Below are 14,470 nucleotides of genomic sequence, written 5' to 3'. Positions count from 1 at the left end.
CAGCAGCTGTTTCAGGCACATAAGTCTTGTCCAGTGCCTGGAGGTAAACCACAGCACTAATTGCCTTGCAAACCCCTCCTGTAGTGGCTGTGGCAGCAGATTTGGCAGCACAGCTCCATGGGAGGGAATAAAATACTTGTAAGAGTAATTGTTACATGGGGGAACTCTGGCATCTGCTCATTCTGAATTTGACATGTGGCTGGTGCTGGATCACAGCAGCTTAATCTTGTTCCCCTTTCTGAGGGAGGAACCACGTTCCATGTCTCTGTACCTAGTCTTGCACTTTTGCTTTGTGTGCAGTTGTTGGGGTTTTTTTCTGTTTAAAAAAACAAACTAAAAAGGGTGGAGAGAATCACAGAAATGCCCTGCAGATTACAGAACATGCTGTAGTTCTTGGCCCTTGGACAGATAATGAGGAAAATAAGAAGAATCCCTCTGAGATCATTATGGCTTTCTTTTTCTAAACTCTTAGTGAAAAATATTGCCCTTGTTGGATATAAACTTGCTGCTTTAGGTGTTCTACTAATACTGATTCATGAGAGTGAAATAAATCGATTCCACATTCTCCATTTCAGTTAAAATCTGCCATACTTTACTGTTTTGTAGATGTAAAGGTTCAGATGGTAACTTTGAATTCTGCAGGATGAAGAAATGAAAGCTGAAGCTGGAGAGGGATAGGGAGTAACTTCAGAGTGCATGCTTTATCTTCCATGGTTCAGTCACCTAATGCTTTTTTATAAATATCACTTTCTGTTTCCTTAATGAAACATAGGACTTAAATTCTTTTCCTTGTGATCATCCCTTTAAAGTCAGATTCTGTAAATGATTTCATTGATGCATCTCCATGTTCACAGAAGTTTCTCATCCATCTTTCAAGGTTTGTTAAAGGCCACAGAAGAATTGAGACCTAATTTACAGTTCATGTAAATTCATTCCTCTAAGCTTGTTCTTAAGCTCCTGGATAGCACGTTTTGAGTCATGGATACAGGCAAAAGAAAATATGAGAACAGGTTTGAAGTCTGAATATTTTTCCTCTTCACATCTTAAAGGGAAGCAAGGTAAAGAGGTGACTTGTAGTTGAAAGAGCATCTTGTTCTATAGTGAGTATTCTGCTGCCTACAGATAGGCACTTCAGCTGGGAATCCTGAAGTTTGTGTGCTGCATTTAGGATCCCATGCCTATTGGTTTACTGGAATTTCTTTGGTGGTAGAGGGTTTGTTTGGGGTTTTTTTGTTTTGATTTGTGTGGGTGGGGTTGTGGGTGGGATTGAAGCAGGGAGACTGCTTAGCCTGGGTGCCCTTGATGTGGAGTGACTGAGACTGCTGTGTAGGTGTATCCTGAGAGGACAGCTTCCTGCTGTCTGCTGAAAATGCAAAGGAGCTGTTCAGGGTCTCTGCTCTGGGGGTCAGCAGCTTTTCGGTGTGGTGCAGATCTAAATGAACAGAAAACAGCAACCTGTGTGCTCTGCTCCTGCAGCCAACTGCACAATGGCTGTGGTGTATGAAAATGGGTTATATATAGCATGCACAGCTGGTCGGGTGCTGCAACTGGTGATGTGTTTCTCCCAGGAAGGCAGCTGCAGCTCAGTCCAGGAGCTCTGCTGGGGAAGCCCTGTCCATGCTGCTAGACCAGGAGCCTGGCATGGACATGTCCAAATGGTGGGGATCAGCTGGGTGCACTCAGGACAGTGTTCTGAAGCAGCCCTTGGGGGCAGCTCCAAACCCAAACTGGGCAAGGAAATATACAGCCACAAAAATCATCTGTAAAGAGCAGAGTTAACTGTGTTCTGTGGTGTAGTGTGTCTGGAGAAGGTTAGTGGGCTAGTGCTGTGATTTCAGTTCTTCCTCTTTTTTTTCCCCCTTTTTTTTGTTTTAGTTTGCCAGCCATGATATCTGTTAACTTGACTTTGATAAGTTTAGAGGAGCAGAGTGGTGTCTTATTGGTATCTGAGTTTGTGTGATGGGAAAGGTGCCTCAGCACACAGTGAATTTTGACATGAGTAAGGAGATGCACCCTGGCTTTGGTGCTATCTTCTTAATGGAAGAACAAAGCCCTACTTTTTTTTCTTCCTAGGAGCTAAGATGTAGATTCAAAACATCTCTAATTCCTTACTGTTCTGCAGAACTGAATAACATACACAGGTAGTACTCTCTCAATTATGCACAGTCAGGGTAGTAGTGCACATCCCCAGTGCCTGCTGGGAGCACAGATGGGAAGGAATTTGGTCAGGGTTCAGGTTTTTATGCCAATGTGCTTTAGTTTTAGGTGAAGATAACTTCCCTATGACTGCATGCAAGCTAAAACTTCATCCTTTGAAATCTAAACTTGTCTTCTGATGGCATTGTTAACTCAGTATTCAATACCAGATCACCCAGTCTCGAGATGGATGTTCTTTGCTCCACAGTTTGGGTGATTAAACAACAGCCCAGTGCTTAGGCCATGGGTGGCACAGGCATTTCATGGCATTTTCAGCTTTCAGGGGTTGTCTTTCTGGAGGGTGAGAGTGTTTAAAGTCATTAAAACCAGGTGAGAAATCCTGAGGACAAGGATGTTCCAACAAACTTTATTCAGCTAACAAACTAAGTGCCACTTGTGCTGTGTGGAGCTGTCGCTAGAAACTGTTTTGAAACTGCTAGGGAATTCTAGAAACAGCTGGGAAAATCCTGGTACTTCCTAGGAATTGCTGGCTGTGGGAACAGGGGAGGAAATTCTGTAAACTTGAGAATTTCAAAGAACTTTTAAACCCTGCGAGAAATTCAGAGAAATTATGAGAGACCTTAGAAGCCCCTAGAAACTGAAAGTTTCTGGGATTCCTGAGAAATTCTAGGAGTTACCAGTAATGTCTAGAAAAATGTTAGCAATGCTGTGGGAATCCAGTTAACTCAGTGACTCTGCTAGTAATCTCTACAATTTACAAGGAACAGGAAAAACCATTCCTGGTTATCTTTGGGTGAAATGTCAGATGGCTGTACATGGATAAACATGCTCATCTTTCTTAGGCTGTCAAGCAACCAGTTTTAGCACCTCCTTCAGTGAGTGTCCTGTATGTGCTTGTCTAACACACAAACTTGTTTTCTTCTCTGCAGTCCTACTTTGTTACGGATTATGACCCAACGATTGAGGATTCCTACACCAAGCAATGTGTGATAGACGACAGAGCCGCACGCTTGGACAGTAAGTAGCCCAGATCAAGCACACAGAGTGCTCCCAAAACTAGGAGAATTCATATTATTATTTTTCTAATATATATATTAGAAAAATGTCCAATAGTATCTGTGAAAAGTGGTTTCTGCTTAGCTATGATGCACAGGCGAGGCTCTCACAATGTCATATTCGAAATAATTCTTTTCCTCTTTCTATCGGAACATGAAATGTAGTAATCCATATTTTTGCTTCTGTTCAGTTCTGGATACAGCAGGACAAGAAGAATTTGGAGCCATGCGTGAGCAGTACATGCGGACAGGAGAGGGTTTTCTGCTCGTTTTCTCAGTCACAGATAGGGGAAGGTAAGACAGATACCAAGTTACTAAAACTAACCAGTTTTAATTATTCTTAAATTGCACCTTATCCTTAACTGACCTAACCTCAAACATATACATTAAATATGCTTTAAACACATCTTAGAAGTTCATGGAGAGCAATGCTTACTGGCATACCTTCTAATTCACCTCTGCATCAGGTGTCTGGCTACCTAATATTTTTTAATGTGACTTTTTTACTGATGATCACCTTGCTTTTAAACTTTAGCTGGCAAATTAAGTGTAAATGCTTCCAGACTATATGTCTGGATATAAACACGGTGTCTAGGAAGGCTACAAAGGGTATGTGATTGTCTGCAAACATCTGTGCTGAAGGTCCATATGTAATAATGGAGCTTTAACAGTGTTTACATGAAAGCCATGATTTTTTTTTTTTTAATTCATTCTTCAAAAATCCTTGATTAGGACAGAATTTGCTTGTTTAGTATACTATCCTGGAAGAAGTTTTTTGCTCTACTCAGCTTATCTTCACACTCCTGGAATATTCCGTACTGCTTGAACAGCATCAGTACCTGCTATAACTTAGCTGGTTACTGGAAAGCTGCCAGCTACCATTTAGTCCTGCCATTTTTGTGTTCTTGAAGGAAAACTTTCCAACTTTGATAGCTTCCCCCAAAATTCTTAGAAGTAGCTTGGGAGGTTGCTAGCTGAAACGTTGATCACCAGGGTCTCTGTGCTGTAGTTTGAATATTCTAGCTAGAGTAGGACTCCAGAGTCAGTATTTGAAGAATGGACTGTGTTTGCTTGATTCTCTGCAACACATTGGCCCTGGGTCCCTGTGGATGGAGACACAGTAAGTGTTTTGCTCACCCTGCAGCCCCACCTCAGCCCAGTGCAGAGGACACTACTCACTTGGGGATTTTTTTAGTTTGAGTGTTGAATGGTTCTCTAACTGGTCATGCTGTGACTCTGGAGTGCCTGCAGCTGTCTGTGCTTGTGTGTCATGGCAGGACAAGTCCAAAAGGGTGACTCATCATTGCTGAACTTTTGCAGAACCTGAGAATGCATGAATTAGTGCACTGATGCTCTACTTGTGTTCTCTTACAGCTTTGAAGAAATCTATAAGTTTCAGCGACAGATTCTTAGAGTGAAAGATCGCGATGAGTTTCCAATGATTCTCGTCGGTAATAAAGCAGATCTGGACCACCAAAGACAGGTAATTGCTCACTTCCTTCCAGAAAACCCAGTTTTCCTCCCAAAACTAAACTTCCTCCCAGAATGGAAACAAATGAGAAAAGTCATATCATATAAACTAATTTCAATGCAAGAAACTCCACTCGGTTTTTGTACTTGCAGAGCCTTAAGAGCATGATGGCATTCCATTTACAGCACATCTTCTGTCTGACTCAGTGGGGTTATGCTGAGACCAAATCTGTTCACAGAGCTGAGAGCTCTCTGTCATGACTTGGTTACTCAGGCATGAACGTGTCCAATTCCTCAGCTCTGTTACTCACCACTGCTCTGTGCCAGCAGAGTGCATTCCAGCACTAACTCCAACCATCCTTAGTCTTCAGTGCTCTTGCTTTTACCTTTCACTGCTGTTATGTGTAAATTAGTAGTTACTCACTGTTTTCTCTTTGGCCACTCGTCTTCTGCATAACTGACCTAAAGCTTTAAAAGTTGTAAGTACAGCAACACAATTGTTGTTATGTTTAGGTACCTGAAAGTTTTGAAACCAATAGTTTTCAACCTCACCTCCACTCACAAGACAACTTAAAAGATTTAGTTTAGAATGATTTAAAGAAGGATCTTTAAACATGTTTTCCCTCTTTGCTATTGATTTTTAATGAATCAGACAAATTTGAGCTGGAATGAAAATAATCTTACTATAGCAGCAGGAAAGGAACAGATGGCAAACTTGTCTTCAGCAACTAATTTGAGAAGCTTAATATTTTTGTTGAGACAGTAAGATGACATCTAATGCTTGGTAGCAAACACATGATTTTCTGATAATAAAGTAAATATTACTAAATTTCTGTAGTTGTTTTAAGAGTTTCACAGGAAAAACATAGTTTAAAACAAATAAGGTAAAGTGCTCTGTGGGTTAGATTATGCATTGTTGAATTATAATTATAGTACAAAGAAGTTCCTGTAGATTATGGTCCCTTGACTGTTACAACCTCTTTATCCCAGAAGCTCTGTAGAAATATCATGATAAAATTAAATGTTATGCAGAAAGATGCTGCCTTGAAAGAAGTGTTCACAGAAGTAGCTCACAAACTCCTCAGAAGTAACATTGAGTACTCACACATTCACAAAACAGCCTGTCCCTAAGATAGAAGCAAAACTCTTTCATTCTTCAGTTACCATCATGCCCCCATCCAAATTCCCAGATTTAACCTTGCAGGTCCTGGAATATATATACTTTATCTCCTATACAAATGTTGGCATGGAAACTATGGAGGTGAAACTGAACTATTGTAATTGGTAATTGTAATTGTTGAAGGACAAACACCGAGATGCTTTGGGAGGGAAATAACATCATCACTGTCAGCCCCAGCTCTCAGGATACCTGAGAATGCAGTTGGTAATCCTGGGCTTCCATTTCTAGAGAGAGCTGTGAACTTTGTTCTCTGTCTTCCACCCTCCTAATGTTATTGCACCACTTCTGTTCCTCCCTTAAAGGGAGGGAGGTGCCTGTCACCTGCTCTACTGGTCCCTCTGTACCTCTTCCAAGCTGCTTTTTCAGATGCTGATGGGCAGGAGCACTTTCAAGCTCAAAGCAGCTTTTTCCAAATTCCTTAACTTTGCCATTTTTCTTCTTATATCAAAAGCCTATGTCTCCAGAACCCCCTTTTGCTTTTTATGGCTGTATTAATTGCCTCAATTTATTAGATGCTGATGGGCATCACTTGTGGTGCTTTCACTCACCATTTATGTACCGATTGGTGGACTTACTACTCCCACCATGAGCTGGGGCTTAGGCAGATGTAGTTGAGAAAACACTCCTGGGTTTGCTTAAAGATCTCCTTAAGTGTTCTTAACTCTTCCCTGCCCCTTCCCTGTCACATGGTGTGTTTCACTAGGCCTTAAGTCAGTGTGAAGGAATGGTTTAGGGATGCTGAGCTGACAAAATTGGTCCCCACAAGGGAGAGGCTCCCCTCCCTCTTGACTTCACATTCCCACTCTTTCCTATGTTGGCCCCAAACTTGAAACGCTTCAGGAGTTGAATCATCTCTCTAGATGGGGAGGAGCAGGAACAGCTTCCTGGGACCTGTGTGAGCTAAATCAGCTTGCAGAAGGTTTTGAGTGCCAGTGCTGGAAGCATGGGAAGGGGTGGGGCTGTGGCTTGGGGCAGAGCAGGGAGGAGTTGGGGTGGGGGGAAGCAGTGAGACCTCGCCTTTGGCAGCAGCAAGCAGTGAGATGTTATCAGCTGGGTGTTCAGCTGGTGGGGTTGTTTCTGCTCCATCATGTGAGCTCTCCATACAGGCATCCAGTCACTGAGTGGGACTAGTTTCCTAAACTGACTGAAAACTAATAACTAGTCCTGCTACCAACTAGACCAGCTAGTCCAAAAGTGGGGAAAAGCTTCAGAAAGCTCACCCTGCTCTGGCTCCAGGTTTCTTGTGCAGGCAGGTCTGGGGTTAAAGTCCCTCACCTTGGCTAGGAGTGCTGGGGTAGTGGGAAGTGTGGGATATCCCCTGGCTATAACCTGTGGGCAGAAATATCAGAAGGGCAAGTCCTTTGCATTTTTACACTTTTTTTTTTGCTGATGTGTCAGGCCTCTTGGGTTACACCAAAAACCTGCTAGGCCACGCTAGTGTCACACTTATCTTTTACTTATCTGGTTCTTTCTCTCTTATCTTGTTAAATCCCAACTGTACATTTTTCAGCTCCAGAATTTACACAGCATTTTTAGAAATTCAGGAAGCTGAGAATCAGTTCTTAGGGAAAAACTGCTTGTGCTGAGCATCTGCCTGCTTTTTCCAAAAGGCAGGAGGCAAATTAATGAAATACAAGCAACCTCTGAAAGACTAAAACTAAGTTAAAGTAATTTAGTGTGTGTTTGGATTAGCAGATGATACTCAACAAATCTTCCTGGAGCCCAAAAGAGTTAAAACATGTGGAAAAGTTCTGGGTGTCTCAAGGGTCTGACCACACCTTTATCCCAGTAAATGTGTGTTGAGGTTGAACAGAGTACAGAGTACTATCGTTGTGACACCATAAATCTGGAGGCTAATGATGCATAACTAATCATCCTCTTGTGGTGGCAACTGTTTCTCAGCAAATACATGAACTGGGTTGTACAGCAGAAGTGCACAAACAATTGTGTGATCTTGATGAATTGTTGGGGCTTATCAAAGGTGTATTGTAAGGTAAAGGTGGCTCTTATGTACCATAGGCCAACTCACAAATGTTTTTGAGAGAGATGTGAAAGATTAGGTTTGAAAAAGCAATTTGCCATGGTAATAACTGTATAGATAAATAGAGTTAAGCAGCTTTCTTGTGATTTTTGTCTCTCAATATCCACAGCTTAGGTTGACAAAGAAAAATGAGTCTTTAGAGGACAAGCAAGCACTAATCTTTAGAATGTATGATAAGAAATGAAGCTGCCAGTGTTTCCAAATTCCCCAATCAGTCACAAATTGCTGACTCTGAAACCAGAATTTAAGCACCATTTCTCACTGCTCTTTCCTTAAAGTAAATGCTGTGTAGCAGTCTTTTTCCTAAATGGGTAAATTCTTTAGAACACAACATTGAATGTTTCTACTATAAGATAATTCAGCAGAGCTCCAGATGTTTTAATAATAACCACAAGTGATGGAGGAGTAGACTTGTCAGTGCAGGATATGTATGAATTTTGTAGATAACTGCTAGCTTAAACTGGGTCAAGTCTGATCATTCCCCAGATGGCAGGGTTTCAAGGAAAATCCAAGTTGCAACAGGAAAGTGCTTGGGTTTCATTAAATTCTAGTTCTTGCTTTTGCATCATGACTGAATTAACACAATGACCTAGTGCTGAGATCACCTCTGCTGCCAGTTACCTTTAAAGCAAGGTTTTAAAGAGGCATCTTTGGGGCATCTGATGCAGTGTCTGAATACAGTGAGCCACTCTGAATGGGTGTCAGTGTTTGTAACCACAGTTTGTGCCAGAGTGATCTTTGATATGGGAGTGTGGGCAAGCTGGAATTAGTGGGTAGTTAACTACCCCTGCAGGAAAATGGGGATAACAGATGCACTCTTCAGGAGCGATGGAACTTTGGCAGGATTGGGCAGTGTTTCTGTGCTGGGAGTGCTGTAGGGTGAGCACAGGGTGGTAGAAATGGATTCCTCTCAAACTGGAGGAAACAATTGTTACCTGTTGGCAGCAGTATGACATGTTCCTTAGACTTGTGTCAGTGTCCAGGCAAAATACCGGTGCAGTGTTAGGTTAGGCAGCCTTGTAGAGTTGCTTCAGGTGGAGGAAAGCATGGAAAGTTCAGAAATGAATGTATTTCTGATGGATATCAGACACAACAGTGAAGAGAGAGGGACATATGTTCACAGGACTGTTGTGCAGATACTCAAATGGAAACTGCTTCAGAAGAAGAATGTTAATTTAATGAGGTGGGGAATAAGCTTTTCCATGTTTGACTTGCTCACATCTTCTGTAATGAGTTTTCATTTGAGAAACTTTTACTAACTGTTTGAGCAGCATGAATGAGTGATATCCAGAAACAAGCAGCAAAATATCCTATAACAAAAAGGATGAGCATTATGAGTGGTTCTCATTCGTATTCAGCCTTAAGCTTGCTAAAACTGCAGAACCAACACACACAGATGTACACACAGTTACTACCATCAAATCTGTGGTTCTCTTCTGTCAAAATAACATACAGTTTTCTTTGATGAAAAGGGTTTTAGTTTTTATTTTGGTGGTGATGTTAAATAAGCTGTCCCATCACACTTCCTGAAGACCTGTCATGTTACAGGGTTGTCATACTTGAGGAGGGACAACAAAAAGATGAAAATTCATGCTTTTGTTTTCAAGTATTTCTATGTTTGTACTTACATTTCTCTCAGCTTTGAAGATGGAACTGGTATGTTCTAGCCTCTAATTTACATCTTGGGCACAGCAAATGTTTCCATAGTGTTTCCAGACCACATATTTTTTGAAACTGAGTTTGAGGTCACTACAATTGACCACAAGTTACTTTACAATATACTTGTAAGACTGACAAAAAATATTATTTTGGGATTAAGCAGTTATGAATATTCTAGTAAATACAATAAGAACTTTAATGTATTTATAATGTTTTAGCTTCAGGATATTGTGGGAGTGTAGCTTAACTTTATTATAGTGTTAGTTTGACTTGTATCTCTAATGTGCTTTAGATACAATAGTGAAGAAATTCTTCAAATATATGTTTAAAGACTGAGTTTCTCCTCAGGGTTATATGATCCTTGCCAATGATTTGTTTTTATTGAACTTTAGCCTCTCACTTTCTGGGGCTACAATAAACTCTGCAGGGATGGAGAAAAGTAAAAGGTGTTAGTTTTGCAAAAGCTGTTGTATCCATACTTGTTTGTCTGAAGCAGAGATGTGTAGAGGGTTCTGGAAGCTCTGATGCAAACTTTGAGAGACTCTAAAGTATCATTGATGTGCCAGAAAATAGCTACAAATATTTGTGCAGCCTTCATAAGCTTTGGAATTAGAGTATTTCAACATCTGGGGTCAGAGCAGGGGGTTGAAGTGGAATTGTTCTAGCTAGGGGAGCAGGAGTCTTCATTATTATTCATTTTTCCAACAGCAGTAGATGGTTCAAGGATTCCAGTTGTTCTCCTGTTGTGCCCTGCAGTTAGAACAGCAGCCTGAGGAGCTGATCTTGGGGTTGAGTTGTTTCTGAGGGTTTCTGGTGATGATAACACTGAAATAAAGTGTGTCAGTGTTTGAGATCAGCAGATGCATCCCGAGTTACTCCAGCTAACAGCACAGGGTGCTGGCAGCATTTTGTGGAGTTTTGTGAGGGTTTAGTGGGAGCAGCCCTCATTTCAGGAGCAAGTGAATGAATATAGTGCCAGTGGGATGCTAAGGACAGAGGAATCAAACATGTGGAGATGTGATGCATGAAGGCTCTCAAACCACTGTGTAGCTGTTAAGAAACTATTTTGCAAGCTCAAAAGTGCCTCTAGGTTGTGCACTGTGCTGAATGCTGCTAGTGCTTTTCTATTCCCATCTATTTCCATTTCTGCGTAGCTTCTTAATTTAAGTGAATATTCACAGTTCTCTTTCAAAACTAATTTAAAAATAAACCCTCCTTATTTTTGTTCTTACATCAGTCCTCTACGTGCAGGTTTAATGTTTTTCTGTGACAGCAGTGTAATCTTTGACATTTCATCCACTAGGCATTGTCCTGGCAAGATGTGTTGTTCTTCCTTTTATCACTGAAAGCTGCTCTTTCCTCCCTGGCCCTGTGGGTGACCTTCCCACTGGAGCCTCTCATGCCTTGCACCACTCAGGGTGGCCTTGTGTTCCCTGACCTCGCTGCTTTCCACCTCATCCAGAAACACACAGGGATCTCCTTTGCTTGTGCCCTGTGCCCCACTTACTCCTCCTTCCTAGAATGGTCCACTTGCTTCCTGTCTTCTGCTTTACTTTAAATTGTATACCAGCATTTTATGATGCTCATTGTTTCCTCGTCATCTCCTTTCCCTCTGTTTTCTCAAGGAGTCACTGTGTAGCCAGGGTTTCCTTAATATTTCTGGATTACCTGAAGGCTTCATGGATTTTTAGAGCTCTGGTAATCTAAGCTATGTTTAAAACTGGCTGTGTTAATATTTTGCTATGTTATTAATAGAGTTTGTTTTTTTAGTGACTTCTATAAAGACTTAGAAGCTAAACAGCAGTTGTTGTTTAAAAAGTCTAATTTTTTTGGTTTCTCTAGATTTAGCTGGGACAATGAGAAGCTGAATTTAGTAATAGTATTCACAATTCTGTTAGTAATCCAGCAGATGTTGACTGAAGCACTTGCTTTGAGGAGGAGCAAGGGATTCATGTCTGCCTGTGAAGTAAAACTTGTCCGATGTGGAGCTGAGGCAGCTGGAGTGAGGGAAGTTTATTGGAGAGTCAGCCTTTGTCTATTGCAGAAACTTATTTTATAACTGGGAAACAGACTTTTTTAATCATGTGGACAGGGTGCAAACTGTGCTGTGCCCAAGTAAGCATTATTGGATCCTTCACATGAGCATGCAGTGTCTGCTGATACCAAGCTGCTGTAGAGCCCATGAGCCTAATGCCTGCTGTCTGTTCCAGGTGACACAAGAGGAAGGCCAGCAGCTGGCACGGCAACTGAAAGTAACCTACATGGAAGCCTCAGCAAAAATCAGATTGAATGTAGACCAAGCTTTTCATGAACTTGTCAGAGTTATAAGGTATGGTAATCGAGACCAGATAATTACTGTGCATGTATTAATGGATAGCTGCAGCACATGGGTTGAAATGCAGTGGGAAAATTGCTGGGAAGATTCTGCCTGCTGTTACCTCTAAGCTTTGACCAGTGGTTTCCATTATAAAATACCTCCTGTGCATTAGGAAAAATGCTTACGTGAATATTTGAAAGAGAATTTTGTCACCTTAATCTTTCAGATTTTATTGATCACCTGGTCAGTAAATGCAATAAACTAAATCTGAGACTGGCCTTCTGTAAAAAAATTGTTTCTTAAAAAAAAAAACCAAACCAAAAGGTGAACTCAAAAACTATCACTTATTTAACGATGTAAATTGAATGTAAAAAGAAAGTGCGTTCTCTATGAAAGCATAAAAAGAAAGTGTTAAATACAGTAGTTATGTTTATTTACCTGAAAATGCTGCTATGAATTTAATTTGAAATACCTTTTTCCAGGAAATTTCAGGAACAAGAGTGCCCTCCTTCACCAGAGCCAACAAGGAAAGAAAAAGACAAGAAAGGCTGCCATTGTGTTATTTTCTGAGAATCCCAAGAACCAAGCTATCAACTGCCAGATTATTTTTTTTCTTTCCATCATTTTGCATCACTTCTGGTATTGGTCTAGCCTTATATGTGCATGTCCTAAAAGTGGTCACCAGAATAGCCTTAGTCCAAGAAGCTGGCAGAATAGTTCTTGAAGAAGACTCGGTCATCCTGGGGCAGACTTCAAACCAAAACACTAAGGCTGCTTCTCTAATACCACAGTTCCTTCCTTCTCTCCCTTCAGAGCTTGCACCTTGTGGAGTTTTATTCGCAAAGGAGATGAAACAAAACCGTGTAGGACAAGGTGTTGAAGTCATGCATAAGTTGTCTCTTGTGAATTAATTTATTTTTACTTCTGACATTTCATTAGCTATTACAGAGACCTATATTGGAGTATAGAGAATACTTTTTAAAAAAGGGGTGGATTGGCTTTTTTTTTTTTATTTTTGCCCTCAGTTAAATTAGACTTGAGTATTCAGCTAGCCTTAAGAAACCTACACTGAATTTCATTGTCAGCAAAAATTTTCATCTCTCATTTATGCTGCAGTTTTATTTCGGTGGCCAAAACATTCTACTGTATTTATTTTACGAATCCAGAACAGCTACAGGATGATTACTACTACTATTAGGATATGGCCAAATACCTGAGCTCATTCTGGATTGAGGCATTTCAGCTTATTAAGAAAATTTCACATCATGTTTGAAAAGAAATTGTGTCTTCCTTTGTATTTCTGGGTAAGGGATTAAGGAAAACTAAAATTGTAGCTGTTTTTGTTTCATGTGATATAAAAATGAATTTGATCTTTCCATTGTCAGAGATGATTAAATGTTTTTGCTATATACTTTTATACATTATTTTCTTATCAAACTAGTTAACAAGTATTTTTATATGTTTGTAAGCAAATATGCTTTCACAGCATAACTTGTGTATATGTAAAGATGAGTATTTAATTCTCACAGTTCACTTTTAACTGACAAAATGTGGGATTTGCCAAACTGTGGTAAATTTCTCCTTACTCTCCCGGTTATACCCAAGAATGGCCAATTATGTGCCTGCCCAGCACACCTATAGAGTAAAATCTAGTGTTGTGTTTTAATGAATTTCAGTATCCCTTACTAAAGACTGACCATTATGTGAATTATTAAACTGTAAGACTTTTAACTGATTGTTTAGTTAAACTGTGGATGGTTGTTTAATTTTGAGTTCTGTGGATTGTGTTTAAACAATTCAAGAGTATGGTCCCTGATATTGAAATACTGAGTGGTATTGCACAGTTGTCACCTTAACTGAATGTGTCCAACAGTTCTTTGAAACTTGATTATTAAGCAAACCCTTGTATAACTTCAGGTGCTAGAATTAAAGATGATCTAACCATTATCGGGGGGTAAGCACACTGCCTCTTTCTGAATCTCTTCCAAAACCTGCATTTTTTGGGGGGGGCTGGGTGAAGAAGGGAGTGATGGAACCTGGCTAGGGAATAGCAGTGCATGTCTGCACAACCTCCTCTTCAAGCTTGGAAGTAAAGAAAAGCCATTTCATCTGAAGTCATGACAGATGACAAAAGCTGATGTTTGCTTTGGCTTGAAGTGTGCAGTCAGTGGTCCAATCAACAATCCTTGTGTTTTCAGGCTACGCTCAGTGGCAGGTGCTCTGCCATAAATCTGGAAATGTCCCCTGAGAAAAGAGGGCTGAAACAAGTTCCAGGTATCTTTACAGCAGCAAGGCATTGAAACTTCAAGTAAAGCTACTGCCAGGCATTGCAGAGGAATTTAAGGGTTTTTTTAAGTGTAATTTAGGTTAGCTTGCGTAATGCAGTTTTGAGAGAGTGGGTAGCTTCCCCCCCGATGGATTTATTGGTTGATGAAAGGCTACTTAGGAGGAATGTGTGGAAGATTCAAACAAGAAGTTACAGTGAAAACACATCTGGGAGATGCACTGCATTTTTCAAGTCAAATGTAAGAAATTACAGCTTGTAGCAAACACCACGTGTTTTCTTAACTATGTAAAGCTCTCTGGAGTTA

At 40.6% G+C, this 14,470-nt stretch overlaps 1 protein-coding gene across 1 annotated transcript in view; it reads left to right on the top strand.

The window, feature by feature from the left end:
• RRAS2 (RAS related 2) overlaps positions 1-13,826 on the top strand; it is a 41,717-nt gene extending 27,891 nt beyond the window's left edge. Inside the window, exons 2-6 of the mRNA XM_085063195.1 lie at positions 3,087-3,174; positions 3,404-3,506; positions 4,587-4,695; positions 11,773-11,891; positions 12,362-13,826. Coding sequence (XP_084919321.1) covers positions 3,087-3,174; positions 3,404-3,506; positions 4,587-4,695; positions 11,773-11,891; positions 12,362-12,449 — 507 coding nt within the window. The 3' untranslated portion in view covers positions 12,450-13,826. The remainder of the gene's footprint in view (positions 1-3,086; positions 3,175-3,403; positions 3,507-4,586; positions 4,696-11,772; positions 11,892-12,361) is intronic.
• Positions 13,827-14,470: the final 644 nt, after the last annotated feature.

Source organism: Lichenostomus cassidix, chromosome 5 (assembly GCF_008360975.1).
Source record: "Lichenostomus cassidix isolate B80296 chromosome 5, HeHo_3.0, whole genome shotgun sequence".
Classification (NCBI taxonomy): domain Eukaryota; kingdom Metazoa; phylum Chordata; class Aves; order Passeriformes; family Meliphagidae; genus Lichenostomus; species Lichenostomus cassidix.
Note: the sequence above shows the minus strand (reverse complement) of the source record. Positions and strands in the feature narration are given on the sequence as shown.